Source organism: Miniopterus natalensis, chromosome 6 (assembly GCF_054644295.1).
Source record: "Miniopterus natalensis isolate mMinNat1 chromosome 6, mMinNat1.hap1, whole genome shotgun sequence".
NCBI lineage: Eukaryota > Metazoa > Chordata > Mammalia > Chiroptera > Miniopteridae > Miniopterus > Miniopterus natalensis.
In genome coordinates, this window is record NC_142086.1 from 85,928,248 (window position 1) to 85,954,504 (window position 26,257).

Here is a 26,257-nt window from a genome sequence, read left to right on the forward strand (position 1 = left end):
TTAATGACAAATGATAATTGCCCATGCATTTCCATGAAGGCTCTGCAAATGGGTAGAAACTAAATAAAGTTTGACCTTTCTGGCATGTATTGAATATCTCTGTAAGTATCTTAAGTGAGGTGGCCATATAATTTATCATCCACCTTTGAGAATGAAATGGGGACTATGAACAGTTACACACAACCCAAGACTGTCCCAGACAAACTAGGAGTGTAACCTTAGGTAAGTTTCCATGGAATTCCCATTTTTTCAACAAAGACCAAACTGTCACATTGCATTCTTTCTCTCTCACACACAAGGACTGTTTCCCTCCTATAGTATGCTAGAAACCAGAAAGGCCTCCTGCTTCTCCTTACCCATGGCTCTCCGTGGGCAGAGAGAGATACATGCACATTAAAGAGAAAGGTATGAGGCAAAAAGAGACAGTTGCCAATAGGCCCGCCAGCCTCAGGCACCTAAATCAACACTGCGACACCGCGACACTATTTTTCTAGGCATAAGTGGGTCATTTTGACATAATTGTGATCCCATGAAACAGGATTTCTGAGTCTAGTAATAAACCTTGCTGGAGGAAATTTTCTTAACTTGTGTTCATTTTGTGGGTGTATCCACAATGAAAGGGGATAATTAACAGATATTATTTTTTTGGTTTCTAATTTTTATTTTAAAAGTTATATATATATACTAATTGTTGAAAATATAAGCAAAACAAACGTGGGAAACAAAACTGAAGACAGCTTGAAATTCTATCACAAAAACACAACTGTTAACACTTCCTAAAACCCGGGAAGAAAGAAGTGCTCGGCACCCAAAACCTTGCGGCCTGTTTCTGCGGCCTGCTGGGCCAGCCAAGGGGGGTTCCCGCTGGGGGAGCAGCACCGGGGGCCCCTCCACCACGTTTCCATCTGCAAATTCCTGAATCTTAACTTCCTCATTCCAGCTTACGTTGCGGGAGGCTGGAGAAGGCCCTCAAGTATGCTTTTCCCAGGTGCTTTCACATATAGCATATTTCAGTGTCCTTGGATTGCAAACATCTTACTTTAACTGTCAAAGATGAAAGCAGGAACTTCCTAATATGAAATGAAGGACCAGTGGGACAGTGCGGACACCGCCTCACCACGCTCTGCACTGAACTGGCAGAGGAGTCAGACGTCGTCCTGTGTACGTAACTGGCCCTTGGGAATGGTGACATTATCTCATTTGACCTTCCAATGCAACACCTTTCTAAGGATGTATTTAGCTGTAAATGTCTTTGCACTGATTTTTCCACTGAGCGCTGAAACCTCAAGTCTTTTTAAATCTGTTTAGAAAAGTTTTCTTCAGTTACACTATTTTTTCTGTAGATAACATAGAGTGAAATGCATAGGTTGTAAGTGTACAAACAGAATGAGTTTTATTAAATATAGTATATACACCTGTAACCAACACAATCAAGGTAGAACATTTTCTATCACCCCCGATGTTGTTGGGCCTCCACCCACCACACACAGCACTGTTCTGATTCCTACATCCATGTATTAGTTTTGCCTCTTCTTGAGCTTGAAATCCATGTAATCATAGAGTGTATATTCTTTCTAGAGGCATGTCTATCACAACCACAGTACAGTTAGCAAAATGGGGAAATGTCACTTTGGAACAGGACTATAATCTAATGCATGGTGTGCACCAAATTCTCCCAAAAGGACCAATAAGGTCCCTTCTAGCTATTTTTCCCCAGTCCAATCAGTGTCATGCTTAACATCTGCCTTGCCATGTCTCTTTACTCTCTCTTAATCTGGAACATTCTTTGGTGTCTTCTGTGTTTCTTCCCTCTGACATTTTTAAGTCACTTTGTAGCCAGTTGCTCAAACTCTGTTTGATATTTCCTCATGATTCGATGCAGGCTGTGCGCTTTTGGCAAATACCATGGAGGCAATGTTGTTTTCATGTGCTTTACTGGCCGTTTGTGTGTTTCCTTTTGTGAAATCTCTGCTCAAATTTTTTGCGTATTTTTATGTTAGACTGTTTGCCTTTGTTACTGATTTGTAGGAGTCCTTTATGTATACTGAATTATAACTATATATACACAAACTTTTACACACACACATATATATGTCAGTACAAGTTTACTTGTACCTATAGATTTCTGATAACTTATAATGGTAAGATATGCTTATCAGAGATCTTATATAAATGAGACATAATATTTGTCAGACATACATATATATGGCATATATTATATATAGATGTGTGTGTGTATGTGTAAAATATTTTCTACCAGTCCACAGTTGCATATATTTCATCTATATTTTATCTACATTAATACATATATGTGTATGCATGTATATACATTATGTACCTATAATTTCCATCACATCTAAAAGTTAAAATTGTAGTTCTTCATGCAAAATATAAAACACTGCAACAAATAATTTCAAGTAATTTAATTTATATTCTGTCCTTTGTATCTATTTATATTATAAATTATATAATACAGTGTCATAATTTTATAATTTGTCCATTGTTGTTTAAAGAAATCAAGAGGGGAAAAACTATTCTGCTAAATGTTTACTAAAATATTTATCACTTCTCATGCTTTTGATTCCTATAGATCTGAGTTTCTACTTTCGATCACCTTGTTCACCCTGAACGAGGTAATTTGTTCTTTCCTAATGTCAGGTCCTTCTGCTTCACGTTTTTGAGCTTCTGTTTATTGAAGACATACAGAAGTCTACAGTGACAGTTTTTTAAATCCTTTTACCGTTTGAAGACATTGTTCCATTGTCTTCTGTCCTCCAAAGTACCTGATCAGAAGTCATTCCCCATTTATATTGACAACCCCCTTCATGTAGTATTTTCCCTCCCTTAGAATGTTCCATTTATCTTTGACTTTCAGCACTTTGTCCCGAAATACCTGCATGTGACTGCCTTTGTATTTGTTCTTCTTGGGGCTTGCTAAATCTCTTGGATCTGTAATGTTATTTTTTTATACCAAATTTCTGGAAACGATGGCCATTATTTCTTCAAACATTTTTCTTCCTCTGATTTTCCTGTGCCTCTGATGATATGTATTTCAGGGCATCTGATAAATGTCCCACATGTCACTGTGGCGCTGCTGATTTCATTTGGAGTCCTCTTTCTCTCTGTGCTTCAGCCTAGGTTAACTTATTTTAGCCTGTCTTCAAGTTTACTCATCCTTTCTTCTTGCTACTGCAATCTCCCGTTAAAGCCCATGTGGTGAAGTTTCTCATGCCCATTTGTTCCATTTTATAGCTTCCAGTCCTCTGGTGGTCTTTCCTGTATGTCCATTCTTTATGCCCAAAATCTCCTTTAAGTTCCTGAACATATTTTAAACAGCTTGGCTGCGGACTCTAAGATCCGGGATCTTCTCAGGTCTGTTTCCATTCCCTGCTTTGTCTTTTGACCTCTGGCCAAAGTATCCTTTCATTTGTCTGTTGTTGTTTTTCTGCTCTGGACAGCTAGGTCTACATGGTATACTTGGATTCTCCTTTGAATTTTTGCAGTTCAAGTGCCAACCAAGTTTCTCAAGCAGGTTTCTTTACATATTTTAAGACTCAATACTGTTACTCCCTCCTCCTGGGAATCTCCTCTCGCCTGCCTCCCTCAATTGGCAGGTGATTCAACAGCCCAGACCTCTGTCCTTCTGCACCTCGACCCACAAGGCGATACCTTCCTCCCTCCTCGTGTTCTTGTCCCCACCCCGCAGGCCTGGAGAACGTCCTCAGAGGAAAGGTGGTGTCAATGTGGATGTTACCTAATCTCTTCCCTTCTCTTGAGGGTCGAATCCTTTCTGCCTACCTGTAGATGTCTCTTTAGTGTATGCGTATAGGTTTGCTTTCCCCAAAGTTCATAATTTTTACCTTCTTGCAGGTTGGTGAGTCTGACACATGCTATTCTGTCATTTCCAGAAATAGGACCTGTTCTCACTTTCTTTGTTGTTCCACTTTCCAGTCATTCTGGTTTGACCTTGAGCATATAAATATTAGATTCCAGGTCTGTTAGACTTCCATTCCGCGCCTCAGAAAAGACTCTCCAATTCAGCATTATACCAGCGGCTGTTCTTAGTCCGGGGGACCATGCGTGGCCGCATTTATGTTAATCCATAGCTACTTCATTGGTAATAGCAGGAGGTTACATCTGAGGACGCTGGTGAGACACCGTTTTAAGGCAGCCCCTAGATACGCACTTGCAGGCCCATTCCTGCTCTCCTCTGCTCCTCGAGCACCGTCATCTCTCAGAAGAGAGAAAACAACGCGAAGCTTCCGGCCCGGCTGGAACCTGACACGCGGCACAGAGACCGCAAGCGCGCCCAGCCTGCTCTTCTAGCCTCTTCTTTATTCAAGCGACAGGCTTTCTGGAGATGAAAGCTGACATTAATTTCCCAGTGAGACCTGAGTGTCTTTGAAATCTTTCTGGCTGTCACTCTGTGATAACCTGAACCCTTTCGGCATCATTACGGATTATCAATATGCGCTTTAGGTTTCCGTAGGCGCGCAGAGGGTTGCCACGGTAACCAGGCCTAGAAAGGTAATCTCTCCCTTTTCTACAAAGAATCTAAAAATAGTGACTGTGTAAGAACCACAGTGCATCATCAGCCATCCAGCTCTGCACACACTGATTACTTTCTGCACTTAATTATCATTGGGACACAGTGTCAGGCGTTTAACATGAGTAGCGAGCCTTTGGCGAATTTCCTCGCTGCTTTAAAAAACTCACTGTCTGCAAATAAATGCGTGAGTCAAAATAAGAATGTCATTCTAAGCCTATTTCTTCTTAAAAAGTGACGAAGGTTGAAAAAGAAATTATGGAAATATCTTTTTAGCACCAAGACATATTTAAACTTATTTTCATGCATAATTTTTTTTCTCCCTTTAGGATACATGAAAGTCATGTAGTTATTTTATTAGTAGATAACAGATAAATTTTAAATCATATGAAAAGACACAGTTTTCAATAAGACCACAAATATACAGATACACGCTAGTTCAATTATCTGGTGATAAACATACGTCTCACTTGAATGTTATTTTTATAGCTTCTTTCCCTGGCTGATCAATAAGCTTGAAGATGCGAGGAGGCAGTAGACAGTTAAATAAAACAACAACAGTAAAACATCCATGAAACCTAGTATTTACCACAAGGAAATTCCTCAGAAACTCCATTCACCTAAACCTTTGAGTATCTGGCCCCAACCAGGGACAGCCCTACCGACCGGCTGCCACATTTCACTGCATCTAGCGCAGTACTGAAAAGTGCCCTGCACTCGCCTCTAAGGGTGCGCTTCTTGACGGGGGCTACTGTGCACCCCAGGGGACACTGGGCAATGTCTGCAGGCATTTTCAGCTCCTACAATTTGTAGGAAGGTGCTACTAGCATCTAGCGGGGAGAGACCAGAGGTGTTGCTAAAATCCTACAGCCTTCTCAAATGAGCCTTACTGAGAAACCCTGGCCTAGAGGACGCTGGATTGTCAACCAAACCGTAAGTTTCAAAGTTTTGGAGGCCTAAGTCCTGACAGCTTTAGACATGAGAGCGGGCAACGTGCATGTTTACTAACTTCATGTTAAATTACATTACTCATGTTCCATATACCATGTACAACTTTCATTTCATCAGAAGCTGTTCTTTTATCTGCCTGATTTATACTGAAAAGCTAGGTAGAGTTACTAGCTGGTCAGAGAGATAGAAAGGTGTGGACAGGTAGAAAGGACAGGTAGGTAGAAGGGTGAGAGGTGTGAAGCTGGGAGTTCCCAGCACTGTCACCCTTTGCTCTTCGCTGGGAGTGCTCTGGGTCTGGGCTCTTTTTCAGCCGAACCCTGCAACGCGGCCCACTGACCTTCAAGGACCACCTGCACAAAGTCTTGAGCGGACAGCTTGTCCTCGCGCACAAAGCACTGGTATGCGCCCCCGTCACTTTTGACCATGTGATCCATTATAAGGTTTTCGTGGTTGATCCCTGTGATCCTCACATTTTTTCCAGGGTTGAGGATTTCGCCGTTTCGGTACCAGGAGAGTTCCTGGTCCTCGCTTCCTGTGACGCTGCAGGACAAGGAAACCTGGCTACCCACGCTGCTTTTAACTTTCCTGGGGCTGATGGTAGCTTTCAGTGGCTCTGGAGGTTTTGGTAAGAGAAAAAAAAAGAAGGTAAAAATATCACACATGTAGGTAGCATTTCAACGACATGCTGGACGCTTGACAAGGCAGGTGCGTCATCGCAAGCACGCCCCATCGCTCTTGTGCTCAGAGCAGTCGGGGCAGCGCTGTGATTGCAAGCACCCTTTTGCTGTGCTTTGGTTTTTTCCTGGACTTCTCTCTATGTAGCAAACAGACTAATGTTGGTCAAATTGCTTTCTCACTGAATATGTGTGAGTATAAACCCACTGACAATAAGAAAGGCAATGTGCTGGTTACCAGGAAGGACAGAAATATTTCAGTATTTAAATCCTATTGGCCTTTCTCAAGGTTGCATGGATGGGTTTGCTCTGGGCCATTGTCTCTCTCTCTCTCTCTCTCTCTCTCTCTCACACACACACACACACACACACACACACACTCACTCACATCCCTTACGTGGCTTAACCAGGGCCAATACCAGCTGTAAGGAAACAGGCCGACATTAGACAGGTTTTTTGGTTTGTTTCTTTAAAATGAGGCTCACTGGTTTGGACAGGGTTGGAAATCTCAATCTTGACTTCCTACATTTTCATCTAACAAACCCAATTCAAATTAGCAAGCCTGTACTGAACGTCCAGATACCAAGGATGGGACAAAAATCACAGGGGAGCCCAAGATGAGTGGCGTCTGAGGTACAACTAGCACGTGCCATAAAGGTCGCAAACATCTTCTGGATATTTTTAAGTCAGTCTTCCCATAATCCTGCAAGTTTTGTGTTTTTATCTCCATTTTGCAGAAGAGGAAATTAACCAGTTATTCAGAAAAATTAATTAACCAAATCCGCTCAACAGGCAAACGGCAAAAAGCAGATTTTTTAGCCCAATTACTTCTACTGCTCATGTCACCATGCTGTGAAGTCTTTGGTTCCAAGGAGTGTAGGCTTCTAGGTGGATAAGACAAATACGAGACTGAGTATAGTAAAAAGTCTGTGAGAGCACATACGCATGGCAGAGCATCACAGAAGGTCCTCAGATACGAGGCGCGGGTAGAGCTCTGGCCAGATGGGCAGCGGAGACGGGGACCGGCCTGAACTCGGGCATGAAGCGTGGCCTTTTCTCAGGAAGAGTCTCTGACCAGTCTGAACGCAGCACAGGGTCTCGAAGGGGATTCGTGTGAGAAAAATTACAAAGGCAGTCTGGGACAAGACTGCAAAGAGCAACCAGATTTTGGAATTAAATCAGGGGGAACTAAAGAAAGCTTAGCAAGTGAGTGCTACAGTCAAACACATTTTTGGGAGAACTGATTGATCGTATTGTGTTGGACAAGTGAGAGCAGAAACACTGGTCAGTAAGGAGGTGCCCCAAAGGTGTCGCTGAGGCACAATGAAGGCTCGACCTAAGACAGGGCAGAGGCGGAGAGCACGGCCGGGAAACACTGAGATACAACCTCTAGGACTTGGCAGGACTTGGACATGGAAAGAAAAGGCTTGAAGAAGATGAAGGGTTTAAAATCCCCACTTGTAGGCGGCTCAGTGGGGTAAGGTGTCTGGAGCAACAAGGAGAGCCATGTAAAGGTAGAGATGGCAGAGAGTTAGGTCTGGGACGTTAGCTCTTTGGAAGTGCCAGCTAAACATCTGATATAAAATTGGGAGACAGGCTCCACTGACCCTCAAAAATGAAGCAGAGTCTAAACATTTATACTCAAGGCTATTTCCAGAGGGGAGGAATTTGAAGCCATGAAAATAAAAGGGAGCAGCAAAGGAAGAGAGGAGATGGAATGGGGGACTCTGATTTGGAACCTAAGAAATGCTTTTTGTCAAGAGAAGAGAGAAAAACAAAGAAGCAATCAGAGGGAAGGAGGGGGTGTTCGAGAAGCATTTGAGAACATGTCCAAATGTGGCCTGAGAGTGTGATGATGAAACCGTACACTCAGAGTGAAGACTTTCCCACAAATGGCTTTAACATGTGGATGGTGATAAATGCCTTTGCGGAGAACGCAATAAAACGCCCTGAGTTGAACAGAAGATGGGGTTGGGGGGTTGGGGGGTGTCTTTGGGAAAGGGCATTGCCTTGAACTTAGAAAGATGGGAAGTTTGAGACAGTCAAGTATTTGAAACCCGTCTTCAGTGTGGAGGGAGCAACACGACTTGCAGTCAGGAAAGGAAGGGGCTGGTATGGGGACCGGGAGGAAGATGTAGCAGGCACAGGTTCTTTTTGAGGTGAAACTATGGGAAATATGACCAGGCAGGCTCACTTGAGATGCTTTTGATAATCTCTTAAGATATAAGCTTTACTCAACAGAAAATAGAAAGGCATAAGACATGTCTTAACACAGAGGAGGCTCTGAGCCCGTGGGAATCATTCTTACCAGCTGTCCAAGCTTCACTGTTTCATGTACGAGGTTCTCAGTCGGTAGAAATATTCCTGTGCAGGCTTCACCTTCTATTTCTCCCTGACCCCAGCCTAAGCACGTCTGAGTGGTATTTGCAGGGCTGACCCTGGGCCGCTGGTCCCAGCCAGTCACTAGGATATTTACTCTAATATATTCTCTTGGGCTGGGATTGGGCTAAAGCAGTCTGCACTCAGGGGGACACTGAAGAGGCACCTCCATAAACAAGCAAGGGGCTGGGAAAAGTGAGGGTAAAAAAAATGCCTCCCTTTCAGTGTCAGGCTCCAGTGACTCACTCTGTTCTCTTCAGTTCGTTTAATTAGATATATATAACCTTATATATGTAACATTATATATTGGCAACTAAGCCATATTTTGACAAAAGTCCTGTTGCTCCATTCTGACCATGGGGTCTTGGGTAACTCATTTTGACTTGGTTTCCGCAGGAGAAAACTGAGGGTGTTTAACTAGGTTAGAGTGTTTCCCTCCCCCTGTGGTCACATCCCCCTTTCCTCTGAGTCTGCCTTCAGCATCCCATCCACACGTTCCTCAAGACAGTCCCCGAAAACCACTTGGAGATGAAACATATCCACATACTTGGACTAAATGATCTATAATACTTCACCCAAGTCCACTACTTGCACAGTTCACAGCCTGTTATTTCTGCTGATTACAGCTCTGTTTAGGAACTGAAAGAAGCATCTAAAACAGGCCAGTTACACCTACTCTGACCTGATCGTGTGACAGAGTGATCCCGCTCCTCTTCCTCTGTCGACTTTCAAAGGCGTGCTATTCTTAATTCAACAGTTGGGAACTGTTACCTTGGAAATGTCACCTGGGGCCTGATGGAAACCTTGGAATTTTGGGAACAGGAATCAGGCAGACCTGCATTCAATCCTAAACTCCAACCTCTCCAGTTGCGTAACCTTGAGCAAATTAAGCATCAGTTTCCTCATCTGCAAAATGGGGCTAATATTGGCCTCAGCAGGACCACTGTGACGATCAATGGGGTGCTAGAGAGAAAGCCCGGAGGTCAGCTTGTCAGCCATCAGTGGCAGCCGACATCACCGTTGCAAGTTACCGTCCAACTTACGTTTCACGTACAGGCGGCCTATCACCTTAGCGGTCCCATATCTGTTGGACACTTCACACACATAGCTGCCTGAGTCCGAGGGACGAGTGTTCTCGATGAGCAGCCCCGTCACGGTCTTCTGGAACCTTCCAGAAAGCTCCAGGGGCATGTTGTCTTTCAGCCAACGATAATCTGGCTCAGGGTGCCCGAGCGCTTTGCAAGGCAGTTCCACGGGCTGCCCTGCCATGGCTTTGCGATGGTCAAACCCATCCAGTATGGACGGGGCTGAGTTCGCTGGGTCTGCAGGAGGAAGAAACACTCAGACATAGTGAAGGAGCTGAAGCCGCCGGCTGGCTTCAGAGAACCTCATGCATAAGTGAAATTCCATACGCCATTCCAACTATACACATCTTCTGCTCAGAACCTGTAAAAGTTTGAAGCAGAATAGGCTCTGCTTTCATCCCCTACTAAATCCTAAGAACCTGGGGATGACATGCTTCAGCAGGGCCCCTCAGGCCAACTATGGGGTCTTCTTACAGCCAGTGAACGTTGGACTTCCCTTCAAGGGAGCGACAGTAACAGAAAGAGCTGGTTAACGTTAGTAACCTTTATGTCACAAAAGGGAGTTTTACACATACTTATTAAATCTAGAAGTGCTTCATCTATTTATTTCACAAATGTTGCTTGATCCCTGCATCCAGAGCCAGCCCAGGGTTAGGCCCTGAAGACACAGTGGCGACCAAGACGGACCAGGATGCCTCCTGGTGCTTATGCCCTAGTTGGATGCGTGTCTGAGGGCAGCAGGGGACACACTAGTGAGCAGGCGCGTAAAGAGAATTCAGCCTGTAGTAAGGGCGGTGGAGGAAAGAAGCGGGAAGGCAGAGTGAGGGGAGGGGAATGTGTGGGGTGGAGTGAGGGGCGTCAGGTCTTCCTGGGCGATATGGGTGATATGATGACGTCTGAGGTGAGATGACGAAATGAAGACAGTCAAGGGTTGGCAAAGACTGAAAGGTTAAAACAAAAAAGAAGCTTCCAGATTATTCATTATGATATCACCCTGTTATTAAAAACTTATAAGCAATGTATGATTAGTTGTTCTACCAGGCGATGTTTGGCCCGCATTATATTCTTGAGCCAAATAAAGAAGATAAAACGTTCTCAAGATCTGGGGCAGTGGAAACCACTTGGCTCAATGTCCCAAACATGAAAATAATCTAAATGGCCATGATTTAGTGAAAAGATAAACAAAATGTATATATATACACAACAGAATACTACTCAGCAATAAAAAAGAGTTAATACTGATCCGTTACAACATGCATGGACCTCAAAAGATTATGTTAAAGAAGCCTGACACACAGTCACATAGCACATGATTCAATTTATATAAAATATGCAGAAAATGCAAACCTGTAGAGACAGGCAGTAGATTCGTGGTTGCCTGGAGCTGGGGATGGAAATTGGAATTGAAAAGAGACAGCAGGGGTCTTGTTGGATGATGGCAATGTTATGAAATTGAAATACAGTGATAGCTGCACAACTCCATACATTTTACTGAAATCACTGAATTGTATTCTTAAAATGGGCAAAGTTTATAATTGGCAAATGAAATATCAATAAAACTATTTCACAAAAAAGGGAGGCATGTTCCTGCTCTATTTTAAGTACATGATTTAAGCAATGCCTGAGGCAGGCTCTCGTGGTGATGCCCGGTCACATATAGAACCAGTAAAAACCACATAGCAGCACTACGTTTAATTCTCATCACTTAATTCCAAAAGTCTTATTTACACTTTTAAACAGTTTTTACCACAAACATTTGCAAGCTCACACAAAAGGAGACAAAAATAATATAAAGCACTCCATACAGTCATCCCCAGACTCGACAGGCATCAACATTGCCCAGTCCTTCATCTGTTTCTATATAGTTTTTGCTTCTGGTGCCAACATACTTGAGTCAAATCACAGAAGCTATGTTGTGACTTTATCATTAGTATGTTTCCCCAATAAAAATGAGTTTCCCTATGTAATCACAATGCCAGTATCCCACTACTCTAATGATCAATTCTCGGTATCGCCTGTTACCTACCCCCCATTCCCTTTTCCCCTCTATTTCCCACACTATGCTTCCTGTTGAGCTCATTCTCCGATGCATTCCTTCTAATTAAATTTTCATTTTTTCAAATTTTTTCCTAAATTATGCTACTTTTTTGTTTCACAGACTCATGTTTAGCCATTTTATCGATGAACTCTTTTATTTCTGAATTACGCTGCTCTTTCAAAGCGTTAAATCATCTCAAATACTAAATTATAGTTTTCGTATGACTTGTACATAATTTTAAAAATTACTTCTAATTGTCACAACATTATCCGGTTCGTTTCATCTTTCTTCTTGAAATGAAGTTGTGGGAGGTTAAATCTTTTTCCTTTTGTTCCATTTTAAAGTGCGGCAGGGTTCTCGGTGGGTTAGGAGAGTCCTCTGGCCCGACAGGATAGACGGTTCCCCGTCCCCCCTCGGCAGCACCACTAACTGTGAAGCCCCCTCACCTGGGCTGTCTCCGTTTGTACTGTACCGCATTGGCATTGGTTTTAAAAACCTTAAGTTGAGAATCTGTTTTGGGAAAAGGCCTGAAGGCTTCATTTTCGTCCCGCATTTCACACGTGGGCTGAGCCACCTGGGCCACGAGGGAAGGAAGAGCGGGGCCCCTACCTGACACGAAGAGCCGGGCGCTGTTGCTCTGCCTCGTCTCCCCGGTGTAACGGTGGCGAGTGATGCAGCGGTAGTTATACAATCCATCTTCGTTCTGTACATCTTTAATATACAAGGCTCCCGTGGATGTGATGAGAAATCTAGATCCTGAAACAGAGGAGCCGAAGCAGCCGGTCACACAAACTGAGTAACTGTCTCCGCTTGGAGAAACCTCACGCAAAGGCTGACAGTAGGGGTGAGTGTTCATTTCAGGGTCCAAACTATTTTATATTTTCAATGGCCTAAATGAGGAGTTGTTAGTATGCTACACAATAAGTATATACTTAAAAAATTTAATGTCATAATTTTTTTTTTAGGTCTAGGTCATGTATTTATATTGTAGCAACAGTTGGCCTATAATTGGTACATAAAAGCAATTTAGCAGATTTCCTTTGGTCATCACTTTTCTCTTAGCATGTGACAGATTAAGGGAATACTAACTTTCTTTCCCAAGTTTTTACCTCAGTTTGAAGTATTTCAATAAACACACAAAAATAAGGCAATAAAATATTCCACAAACTCCCCAGGAAATCTATCTGATTTACCTATAATGATAACCAATGTTTAGTGATACATTTTAAGACAAAGACAAGTTCCTCTTATAGTCAGTGCTATAGAGCACTTTGCTATTTCTTTAAAAAAAATTTGTTGAATTTATTGGGGTGACACTGGGTAATAAGTTTCACGCTATTTCTTAATTATTACTCAAATAATTGACAATAACTATTTTCACCTCAGAGAGAGAAAAGTCATACTCATCCATCCCTCCTTCCTATCCGCACGGGGCCCAGTGTTGTCTATGTGGTCTGTGACTTTGTCACCGCACAGAACCTCATTTCTTTGAATCAAAAGGAAAGGAGAGGTCAGATTAAACGGGCCCCTTGCAGCCTAAGAGCACCCTGAGTCACCACCTCCCTCTCCCTTGCACGTCCACTCCCTTAATCATTAAGACCTCGGGACAATCAGGTTGTGGTGTGAGTCAAATAATCTCAGGAACAAAGCCTGGGGCCTGCAGACCACAGAGGAAGACAGCATCCAGGCTCCAGTTGTGCTTGAGCTCCAGATCTGGGAAAACAGATTGATCCCAGCCACCAAATCCACGTGAAACCAGACGGAATGATTCCCTGGCTGACACTGGGACCAGAGCGGTGATCAACCACCCCTGCCCAAGCACTGAGCACTACCCTAACCAGGATCATAACTCTCTGACTCCCCATGATGAATGACTTTTCCCCTATATGACACATCCTCTGGAAGCCACTGGAGAGTCATGTCTTTGAGGTCACCTGTGACTCCAGGCGTGGTGCCATTTCTTTAAAAATAAACCTTTACTTTCTTGGTTGCAAACTCCTGTTCACGTTTGACTGGGCTCTGATGCATGCAGGTGAACAAACCCTTTTATTTATTTATGTGTTTATTTATTTAAATATGTCTTTATTGACTCCAGAGAAAGGAAGGGAGAGAGAGAGAGGGAGAGATAGAAACATCAATGATGAGAGTCACTGATCAGCTGCTTCCTGCACACCCCCTACTGGGGATCGAGCTCACAACCCAGGGAAGTGCCCTGACCGGGAATCGAACCAGCGACCTCCTGGTTCATGGGTCCACACTCAACCATCGAGCCACACGGGTTGGGCAAACAATCTCTTTCAGTTGGGTAACAATTTCTGCCTGTACAACTCTAGTTGTACAAATAGCCAACATTTAGAGATAAATATCAGTGTTGCTTTAAGAAGGATAACGACTTTTTTCTTTTGAAAATGTATCTAATATTTACTGTTTAATTATAACTTGCTGATAAACCAAACAAAGGCGAAAGGACAAACCCCAAAGTGAGCTCTGCACCCACTACCCTTTGACTCAGTACCCTTCCTGCCACTGTCAGACTCTTTTCTGTGGACTATTTCTGCACCTGATGTGGGTTTACTTAAAAGAGAATGTGGTTTTGTCTCTTTGGGAAAAGACTAACATGCTCCCATTCGTCTTACTATACTGTTTCTTTTTCTTAGGTTCATTTGAAATATCCTTTGGTTTATTTTATTATTTTATTTTATTTTATTATTTTATTTTATTTTATTTTAATCAGACTTTACCATGGATCTTGACTTCATTCATATCAGGCCTCAAATATTTACACTATGAACAGTTCCTCCAGTCCTTGGTTATTTCTTGTAAGGACTATGCTTTATTCAGAGATCAGCTGCTCAAGTAAAATAAAAAGGGCTTATGATTCCTTATGTAAGATAAGAGCAATTCAAAAGGAACTGGGAGAGAAAAAAATCATAAGATGAACACTGATCTGGCATCAGCCTTTTCAAAGAACACAAACCAAACAATGTCTCAAATATCTTTAAGTCATAAATTCGCTTTTTCAACAATTCCATGGAGTTGCTTATTTTAAAATATGCTATAAATACACTGACCATTAAGACAGCTGGGAAAGTGAATTCTGTATATCCTGGGTATTTTTGCTTTATCTTCTCCCCAGAAGAAAGTAACTAAAAATACCTCCTACCACCTGTCATATGTCATCACACACCAAGCATTCCTTACCAGGACAGAGTGGGTATAATTGAGACATTTTTTTCTCTTTCAATATATTTTCGCACTTATATGATGCCTTAATAGCCAGTTCCTTTAAAGTGCAGAGTGATAGACGGAAAAGAGGGACAAAACTATCAGGCATGTGATTTCTGTCACCTTTCTAACGTGGAGTGTTTCCATTGGACCTGCCGGGCCGCCAGTGGCAGCAGGCGTAGGGGAAGCACTGTGTCCTGCTCCGCAGGAGAGCTGGGAGAGGCCGGGGTTCAGTCACCCGCTGGTCCCCAAGGGGCTCTATTCTCCAGGCACATTTAATTTAACCACTCGCGTTGCTCCTGTAATAACTTTTGCTTTTTACTCAATTACTATGCAAATAAAACTCTCTGAAGACGTCATTTCAGAAAAATGTGAACCTTGTTTGTCTTACACAGTTTCTGAGACATTTGCTCGAAGGGAGGAGACGTCGACTGAATTACTGCACTTAATTCCTCACTTCTCATTGAAACCCATCGGAAAATCGATGAACATTTAATTTATTTTTTATTGATTTTTTTTTTTTTTATTGATTTCAGAGAGAGGAAGGGAGAGGGAGAGAGAGAGAAACGTCCATGATGAGAGAGCCATTGAGCGCCTGTCCCCTGCACTCCTCCAACTGGGGCATGTGCCCTGACCGGGAATCGAACTTCCATCTCCTGGTTCACAGGTCGATGCTCAACCGCTGAGCCACACCAGCTGGGCTGCTTTTACACAGAAACATCCTTGGCTAGGCCATCTGAAAACACTTGTTAAAGAGACGGGTGGGTGAAGCTGTCTACCATATACAAAAGTCTCGTCTTAAGTCTGGGTAAAAAAAAGCAAGCTTAAAACCTCTTTTTAGGTTTCGACATGAATCTTCCTCATGTATATTACATAAGAGAGCACTTGCCCCTGTAATATATTCTTATATAAAAGTGAGCATATGTGAAGCTTTCGGTGCTAACTGTTCTTCCACGATGCTCCCTCCCTTTCCTGGGTCTTCAGTAGGGACGATCACTTTTTCAGGAAGATTTTAAAAGCATATTTGATTTATCATTTAGTCAAAAATATATCTTAGGGTTTTTGGGGTGTTTTGGGGTTTTTTTGCTTTTGCTTTTGCAATCTGAACTGAGTTAATAGTAATTAAAAGGAAAAATGGTTCTTCTAATAAGATGCCAAGTGATAGTGCGACACCATGAAACTTTTACCAGCTGTGCCTGTCACCCCAGTTGACAGCCACACTGTGTGACGGAGCTGCGCTTTCTCCAAGCAGTTTTCATGACAGTTTCTGAACCATTAGGGGGACACAGCATTCCCATCTAAGTTCTAAGCACGTAACACTAACAATGAGACGAGTGTCTGCATGGGTATCTTACAGCTTTTCTTTTGAAAGTCAAATTAGCATGAACTAAAATAGAAGTAAAAATAGAAAAAAAATATATGACCTATGATAACTTTAAAGATACAGACTTCTCCTCATTCCGACGTGGGCTGGAAGGGAATTCAGCGCACGGTTTGGTTCTGAGGAGCGTGTGCTCAGCGATGGCACAGGTGGGCGTCAAGCTGCGATTAGATGCAGGCATGACCACACTCCAGATAATTCTTGGGCAGTTGAGTGGCCTGGTAAAAACAGCTGCTTAAAGAAAAATAGGTCCAAAGATGTATCTAAGAGATGGAAGGGAGTGGTCCTTAAGGTAAGATGTCTAACCTAGTGCTAAGGGTTGAATTTGGTCCCCTCCAAAACTCTTAAGTTGAATAACAACTGGGTACCTCAGACTGTGGCCTTATCTGGAAATAGGACCATCTTGTTTAGTTAAGACGAGGACAGGCCAGAGGAGGGTGGCCCTAATCCAATGTGATGGTTTTCTTTGTAAAAACCAGAAATCTGGACAGAGACATCTGGGCATTAACACTAATCCTAATCCACGCCCATAGGTAGAGCATCCTTAATACGGGCCACTGTTCTGAGCATTATACACTCTGACCCATTCAGTTCCCACAATGTCCCCACGAGCCAAGTACTGTTTTTATCCCCATTTTACAGATGGGAAAAGTGAGGAGCAGAGGGTGACTTGCCTGTGCTTACACAACTAGAAGTAGCCCAGCCAGCATGATGCCCTGGTGTTCTGAGCTCCCTGGCTCTGGGTCAGGGCTGGAGTGTGAGACAGCAAGGCCGGGGCCACATGGGGGAACAGTGATGTGGAACAGAAGCAATGGGCACAGAAGCATATTTAAACTGACAGATCAACAGACGTGTTTGGGGAGAGGAGCCCACCAAGTGCTGAGTCCGAGGGCCTCCTAAGACTAGAGCACTGACGGAGCAGAGAAGTTGGGAGAGGGTCTCTGTTCTACAAAGACAGTTCAGCCCTGAACAGGCTGGACCACCCAGAGTAGGTGAGAAAAGTCAAACTGGAGACAGAGTTTTGGGGACTCTGTGTCAGGAGCCCTTTGTAGAAACTGATCCCCAGGAACCCGCAGGGAGGAGAAAGAGGGAAGAGGGCAGGCAAAAGATACAGCGAGACAGAGGGACAGAGGCCAGGAGGGTGTGAAATTATGCAAGTGGAGGAAGACAGAACTTCCAAAAACAGTGGCGCCAACGTCTCAGCTCGGCTTCTTCCTATCACCATAATCTAGACTAGAAATGTAACCTAAAAAAGCCTCAGTTTCCTCTTCTGTACAGTGGGCATATTCCCAGGGATATTGTGATATTAGCTAAGAGTGTCCATGTGAGTGCCTACTAGTGAAAGGCATTCTAGGAGAGCAGCAATCTGTAATAAATAATGATAAGATGTCCCACTTGCTAGATCAATAAACATATTAAATATCTACCTACAAACAACTTGTAATACATAAAACAAACTCAAAGAACACCATATATATATATATCATTGCCAAAGGACACAATAGAAGACCTTGACAATGGAGAGGAACATCAAACTCCAGGACTAGACAGCTCAATAGTGCAAGTGTCAATTTTCCACAAATGAAATAAATTACATGGCACTTGATTTCTGAACAGAATTTACATAGACTTGGCCAAGTCAATGCAAATTAAACGAGATGCCAGTTTCATCTAGGAGATTAGAAAATAATTAAAATACATATTTAATAATACATAGTCCTGGCAAGAGAGTGGGAACATGAGCACCTAGAGGTAATTGTGTGAACTTATGAAGCCATTTGTTTTTTGCTGGGCAATCTGCTCGCATATTCCAAACATAAGAAATGAGTACATTTCCATCCAACTTGTCCCCTGAATGACTTGAGCCTATGGAAACACTCACACATATGCCCCCGCCGATGTATGCACAGGAAGTACGCTGCAGCATTGTTTTAAAAAGTAGAAATTGCAAACACATCTAAATGCCAATCGAGGGGTGAATACATAAATAAATAAATTAGGCTGTGTCCACACTACCTAGCCATTTAGGAGACAGTAAGGTAGACGCATCCACACTCCGTGGAAAGATCTCTAAAACATAACATAATTACGGAACAATATATGTATAAAAGGCAATGCCTACGGGTACGTGGTTATAAATTTGTGTATGCACATGACCAGAGAGAAAGGGGTGGGCAGATATCCACCAGCATTGTAGCTGCAGTTGCCTCTGAGTAGATGGGGGGAGGGAAGGGAGAATTTTGCCTATTTCACAGGCTCGTGGATTTGAGTATCTCACCAGGAGGCTCTATTAGTGCGCTATTTGTGCAGTGGAAATTTATTTTGAAGGAGTCGGTGGGTGGTGAGCATATGGACGCGGCAGGCGCAGACCAAACTTGTCTGAGCAGCACGGCAGGGGGCAGGTGGGAAATCTAGGGAAATATTTATCTTGGGAGTGGATGTGTCAAAACGGCCTTTTGTTTAGCTCGAGTTTCAGCCGGATCACATCTGTGTGCGCTTAAAAGCGAGGGAGGGAGGGCGTTCAATATTGACCCTGGTCCTTGGAATCCTCCCCCCCAAACACCTAACCCCAAAGTCTAATGCACCCTGCATCGATCCCCTGGTGTCCCGGGGCTGCTCTGATGGCTAATCGCGTGCAATCCGCTTGGTTTGTGGGTCAGCCCTGCCTGCCCCGAACGCCAGCAGCCTGCGCAAGGCCCGAGCGGTCCCCGTTGGCTGTGCTTGCCTGTTCCCCCTCTCCCTCTTGCAGAGTGCTGCATTGAATAAGTGTTTGGATCTTGTTGACATACTTATTTTGAATTTTCCCCAAAAATTGGCTCAGCAGAAGGAGGCGTCATTTTGCTGGGGCCTATTGTGTTTTTCTTTTATTAAGATTTTTTTATTGATTTTTTTTTAGAGGCATTGAGAGGGAGAAAAAGAGAGAAACATCGATGAGAGAGTGAGACGCTGACGGGCTGCCTCCTGCACGCCCCCTACTGGGGATCGAGCCTGAAACCCGGGCACGTGCCCTGACTGAGAATTGAACCAGTGACCTTTCTGTGCACAGGACGACCCCAGCCAACTGAGCCACACTGGCCAGGGTCTGTTATGTTTTTCAAGTATCGTCAAGGTATCCAAGAAACATGAAGCCCCAGCCTGGACTTTGGCTGCCTGGAAGGAGTCACTTGGCCAGAAAGAGTGACGTGACCTTTGTACCCAGAGCATGAGAAATAAGCCAGCAATCTTCGTCTGGGTTTGATAAGTATGGAGTAATCTGGCATATATACGTTTAAATTCTCTCATAGCAATCTCACTTAGACATTTTTCTAATGTAAATAAAACTCTCTCAGTGAAATTCTCCTGCAGTTAAATGAGACTCAATTATACACTGCTAATTTAAGCCCGAGCTGCATTCTGACTGTATACCTAATTACCCTATTTAGGCTGCTAATGATGAGATCTTCGCTCGGGAGCAGATATGCGAGTCTGCCATTAATCTTTCCTCTAGTTAGATTTCTAGTTATTTAAAAGAACAAATCCTTAAAAAAATAGAATTTGATTTTTAAATAAATTATTTTGAGGGCTTTTTAAAAAGAGCCAAAGAAGTGTTTAAAACTTGAATTGTAGCTGTTCATTTATATGATGAACAAGATGATTTTGCCCCGACCTCTAGGTGCAAATGTTTGAGTCTGGGAGAAAGACAAAAACAGTGAGTGGACAAAGGAAACCAGTTCCCCTGGTCAACGCTCTAAGAGAATCAAGACACCGAGGCCGAAGTTGCTGAAGACGGGGGTGTGAGAGTAAGGGTTTCCGCAGAGGGTGTGTTTCAGGTGCGGCACAAAGGGTGTAAACAGTAGGGCTGAGAACAAAGACGGGAAAGCATGTGCAAATGTCCTGAGGTGGGAACACTGAGGCACGTTCAAGGCACCGAAATAAGGTACATCTGAAAAAAAGAAGTGACTGCTACAGAATTCGCCTGGATGCTGCAGTGAGGCAAAGGGGTGCAGTCAGAGGTGACTCCTAGGTTTTGGGAAGGGTGCTGAATGGGTGGAGGAAAGTGTCGTGGCAGGGAGGGAGAAGCCCTAGGGTGGCACTCATCCTCGGGTGACTTATTTTGGACTTCAGAGAATTAACGTCAGGTGATTTTTGTTTTATTAATCTATAACCAATGCCTGTGTTACTCCTTGGGCTCTGCTAGAAACTAGTGACAGCAAAATTCTATTTTTCAGTGGCACCTTGCCAAATTCCTATTCAATTTAAAGTGTGAACAATTATTATTTTCAATTCTCTATATATTGCTTATTATTTTTAATTGCATACTTGTTATACAATCATCTAATGAATCTTCTTTCAGAACACTGAGATAAAGTTCCTCCTTGGATTGACTTTTGGTCATTTCTGTCATAAAAATACGGTATATTATTTGGAATCTTAGTTTCCCATTTTTTTTCAAATACTTTAATATGGCCAATAAGGCAAATGCGAGTTGGAGAGACTCTGATTTCTGAGGATATAAAAAAAATAATTATTATGAAGTACTTTTTGGTATAAGAAACTCATAATGCTGGATAAACATAATAAACAGCCATTTACATGAACAACAGAGTTCTCAGGTGAGGAAAATGCTCAGGGATCTAAAAATGAAGAGGGAATTGAACACTCTAGCGCAGGATCTCGTTGCTGCCATAGGTGCTGTGGGACATTTGCTCTTCCAAGAAGCAATAAGGACAGAAAAGAGCTTTTAGCCCCTACAAACTGAGGGAACGTCTGCAGAAAGCTGCAACCTTGCTAAATAAGTGGACTGAAAAGAAGATTTTTTAGCTAATAGCCTTGCTGTCCCTGCCTGAGCTTCGGTTAGGAAACAGGTCTAACCATAGCGCTAGCCTTGCTCAGGTTTGGGGTTTAGGTTTAGACTATCTCCAAGGTCTAGAGAGCCTCAGGATAAGAAATTAACAAATGGTGACCCAGCTTCCAAGAACATGTGACAGAGAAAAGGCACGTCTGCCCTGAAGGACTGAGCCACCAGGGATGTTCACTGATAAGGCCCAACGTCTCCTTCCCATCCTGAGCTCCCAGCCCCAAACCACTGAGCACGTGAGAGATGGATTTACCATGGGGTCGGAGGAAACATCAGAGAACTCAGGAATGGAGTCGCTGTACACAGATGACTAAAGAAGTATTTTCAATGTTTGTAAAAATATAAAATTAAATCAAGAATGAGAGAGAAAGGAAATAATGTCCAAAAGACAGATACATTAGATAAACAGTGAAACAGAATGTCCAGAAATGAAAACTATAATTTTGATATAAATATTTAGGCTAGACACAGTTGGGGAGATCAGTGTATAGTGAAATAAATCTAAATAAATTACCCAGGATATTGCCTGAAGAGCAAAAGAAACACAAACATGAAAGAAAGATTAAGAGACTTGGAGGAGGGATGGAGAGCTATACAGATAATAACAATTCCAGAAAGAGACGGTAGGAAAAAAGTGGCAGACAAGCAATGTCTGGAGGAAACAAGTTGAAATTTTCCCAGAACTGACAAGAAATAAGTGTGCGAATAACAGGCTCTGCCCTGGAACTAAAGGACGGGTTCGGGAAGGGTTGGGGTGCCGAGGTTGGAATGGGGTGCGGAAAGGACAGGTGGGCAAAGAAACGGGCATGAGTGGCTAACTCAGACCAAGAAACGGCTGCATGGAGGGGTCACAGTGATAATGCCAGTGTGGTAGATGTACCGAGAACACGCCACAGCAGTCGGTAAGGTGGGAGGGATGTCACAGGAGGTGGGCCACTCTGACGTCCTGGGTACTCAGCATGAGGTCGGTCAGGGTCATTACATCTGTACCTGAAGGAAAGCCATCTCTTTAGTGCCTCTGGGACATGGGTCCACGATTCCACTCCACCCACGTCCTGACACGGCAGGCACCTACTTACTACCGGAGGGACGAGATCCTGTGCTTTTCCATTTATAAAGGAGTTTTAAGATCATTACTTTGCTGAATCTTTACAGCAAAATAATAAAGGGCGTTTTAACCCTCCACCCCCAATGCTCCATTAATTAGTCAGGCTGTGCTCCTGGAAAATGTCTGATAAAATTATCAGCATTGTCAACTTCCTATTTTGAGAAATGTGTCCAATCTTCCTAAAATCTACGAGGCTGCATTCCGATGCAAATGGGGCACTGGGCTTGCCGATGTGAAATCACAGCTCAAGGGCAAGTGAATCTTGCTTTAAAAAAACATTTCCTGCATTTTCTTCCCACCCTTTCCCACCTAGTCGTTGTTTATGGATCCACATCGAACACCCTCGTTTTCATTGGCTTGTACAAGCGATTCTCACAGTAAACTGCATAACTGCCCTGTGCCATCCAGAAATCCATGGACTACAACATGGTAAAATCACTCTTTCCTCCGATCTAATTCAACACGTGTTTAATCAAAGTAGGAGATTCCTTTATGAAGGATGAATAAAAATTCCTTGTGCTTCAAGGTAACTTGCTCTCTTCTTGAGAGAGAGTACGGAGGGGTTTTCTCCAACGTCCGTTTTCCTCATTTTGATATTTTCTGATAAATCATTCTCACATCATGCTGAGAAAACTCCAACTTGTCATTTGAGCAAGGATATAATAAAGTCCTTATAAATGCCTAGCACTGAAGAGATATTTTTTTCATTCCTTGCTATTAAATTTTAATTAGAGAATATCCTTTTAAGTAACCAGAATTTCATGCTGAAAAATAACATAAATGAGGGTATTAAGGAAAAAGCTAATGTTATAAAAAAGACATCTAACTAATGGGCGCCACTTTTTTCCTGGCCCATTCTAAAGATATCCACTGTGTGTAACAAATACCACAAAGGATTATACAAAATCAGCTGAATTTCTATCATACATCTCAGCATTAATACTGTCCAGGAATATTAACAAAATTCTGTTAAATTCCCCAAATCATTTTAAACATATGAACCAGCTGATAAGGGCATTACCATCAAAACCACAGCTGAAGTGCAACAGATACCAGGTTCAACAACCTGGACTCATGAAATGAGTTATAAAGCACCCCTCTAACTCCTGAACTAGGAAGAAAATATAATCTGTTATAATCACTGGATGCAGAAGCTCTCCCCCAAAAGTCTTCTTCATGCATGTTGGCCAACTTTTTTGTCTGTACTGTTTCTTATCCAATAGGCACCATTTTTGCTAAACTGTGAAAGTGAGAGGCCATGTGCATAGCTGAGGAGGAGCGTGAATGAGGGCAAGCGTATCCCCAGAGACTGTGGGGCCGGAGGCAGGAATCTGGGTGCTCAGTGTATTGAGGATCATTATTTGCACATCACTGAGAATAAATCCCAGCTGTTACCTGTTCATCGTGGGACTCTGCTTCTTGTCCCTTTGAAATCCTCTTGGAGAGGGAGCCAGACTAACGGTGTCTCAGGTTAATTTTGCCCAGCCAAGCAGCCTTTGACCTCTCTCGCCCAGTGTCACATTCAGACTTGCTCAGCAGGTGTGGGAGCCTCATCTCAAAATGCAGCCAAAGGCTCAATTTTTATTCCCTTTTCCTCTACTTCACAAACATACAGAATGTGGTTATTCATCTATTTTATCTATTTTTCCAAAGGATAAGTTAAAGACAAAGCTCACTGGAATTGGATACCTTGAAAATCAGATTTGTAGTTTACCTATCTCCGCCCTATGCGACCCTGTCCTTACAGGGGTGGTCGCCAGGCTGACGTTGGTGATGAAGTTGTAGGTGAGACAGGGCTGCCTGCACGACAGCAGGGAAGCATCCCGGGTATAGTCTGCCTTCCCCAGGGACATGCACTTCATGCTAAGACACAGACGTCATTGTTTGCATCCATGTACATGTATGTACACATACAGCGCACGCGCACGTGCACACACACACACACACTTTCCTACTCTTATCAGGATCCCAGATTTTGTCCTGATGACACCAATCACAAAACCAGGTAAAATCCAGATAAAATCCACTTGAGCCTAAAACACTGAGATGGGTCCTAGACTTGGAAGCTGCTGAAGACATCATGCTCTGTAGTGAAGCTTGTGTATTAGATTTTCTCTTGAATATTTGTCCAGGATATAGCAGGTATAGTTTTAAGTGCTCAGAAAATTTGATTAACAAAATATTTCAGAAAATAATATGAAATCCAGGAATTTCTGTTTTCATGACATTCACCATCATCGTCACCAGATAACCACCTGATAATCATTGTGCCAAGTAACGTACAGAGACTGTCTAATTCCTTAATGACCCAGTCCATTCAGGCTCCTTTAACAAAAATACCATAGTTTGGGTGGCTTAGAAACAACATAACTTAATATCTCATAGTTCTGGAGGCTACAAGTCCAAGATCAAGGTGCCTACAGATTCAGAGTCCGATGAGGGCCTGATTCCTGGTCCATAGACAGGCGTCTTCTTGCTGTGTCCTCACATGGAGGGCGCTCTCTGGGGTCTCTTTTATAAGGGCACTGACTCCATTCATAAGGGGTCCACCCTCATGACCTAATCACCTCCCAAAAGCCCCACCTCCAAATCCTACCGCATTGGGAGTTCGTTTCAACATAGACATTTCAGTGGGGCACAGCTGTTCAGCCTCCAGCGCCTTGCTGGCGTGGGACAGGCTCCGAGATGAGCCCCCCTTCCTCACTGGCCCCCCTCAGGCCGCTACCTGGCTCCGCTCTCGTCTTCCATGGGTAAGGTCACACTGAGCCACCTGACGACTGTCGCTACGGGCTCATTTCAAAGGGATTCGCCTGTGGTGTAAACAAGGCGCTGCTGCAAACACTTCGCATTTGCCAAGTGTCCTGGAAATTCCTGTGAATGGTGAAAGGAAAAGGACCTGGCCCTGACATCATAACCTTTCAGGCTCTGTAAACAGGGAAGGTGGGAGACCCGTTAAACCAAAGATTTCAGCAGGAGTGTGGGCGGCGGGGTGAAATTTGGCAAATAAGCCCCTAAGGCCCACTCTTCCTAACAGTTAGGAAGAACCGTGTGCTCACGTGGCCTCTTGAGGACGGGGCCCGAAGGTTGAGCACAAGGCCAGGAGCGTTTCCTTGGAAACAAGGTGCTTCTTCGATGCAGCTCAGGTCCCTTCGGATGTCACCTATTTTCCAAGCGTTCGCTCTGTGTCTGGAAATCTGCTCTATGACCTGTACTTCTTTTAAACAAACAGACGCAGGACTTTCAGATACCCTCTTAGAAAGTCCTAACATTGCTCGGGCTCACGTGACAAGCAGGGCTCCTCACCCACAAGGCGCCTGCCCTTGGTTATGCACAACGAGCGGAGGAAGGGTGCTCTCCCTCGGCTGGCGATCATCACGCTGCCCCTGCCTGGAGAGGCTCTTCACGTGCGCACCTGGCATGGCCTGATTTGCATTCATTTCCCTTGCATTTAATGAAGGGGTCCTCTTTCCGAGAGCGACTGATCCCATGAGGTCTGCAGGCATGCCCGGTGCACACAATCGCACTTCCTTTATGTGGCGGAATAAGATCCCTGGATGGAGCGATGTCTCAGCCCCGTCACGTAGATCAAGAGGGGACTTGTAAGAACAATGAGCCACAGGAGGAGACAAGCGGCTCGCCATGCGAGATGGAGGAAACGGAACAAACTCTGGGCTGCATTTGAAACATTTCAACTCACACACTAGGTTCCTAGACAGAGATGACCCAGCACCTCGGACACATGAAATGCAATCCAAGGTGGGCACAGTAAAACTTAATTTCACCCCATACACAATATATGACATTAAAGTAGAGTTTTTTATGTTCACTCAGTGAACAGATAGTTCCTTTACAGTAGGAGTTGGGCCAAGAGTGGGACATACCAGGAAGAATGGGACACGGTCCCCGAGACCAAGAGTCAAGTGGAGAGGACAAGCAAGTAAAAAGACAACTTTCCTACTGAGTGATACAGATATTCTGATGGCACTGAGCAAAAGGGGGCTCTGGAAAACGTAACAGGGTACACTTTGCCCAT

General features: G+C 43.5%; 1 protein-coding gene across 1 annotated transcript in view; it reads right to left on the reverse strand.

Annotated features, from left to right (window-relative positions):
* The window catches only part of DSCAM (DS cell adhesion molecule), a 300,871-nt gene that overhangs the window by 137,806 nt on the left and 136,808 nt on the right, over positions 1-26,257 (reverse strand). Inside the window, exons 4-6 of the mRNA XM_087817830.1 lie at positions 12,283-12,429; positions 9,594-9,872; positions 5,835-6,110 (exon numbers count right to left, since the gene is read on the reverse strand). Coding sequence (XP_087673956.1) covers positions 5,835-6,110; positions 9,594-9,872; positions 12,283-12,429 — 702 coding nt within the window. The remainder of the gene's footprint in view (positions 1-5,834; positions 6,111-9,593; positions 9,873-12,282; positions 12,430-26,257) is intronic.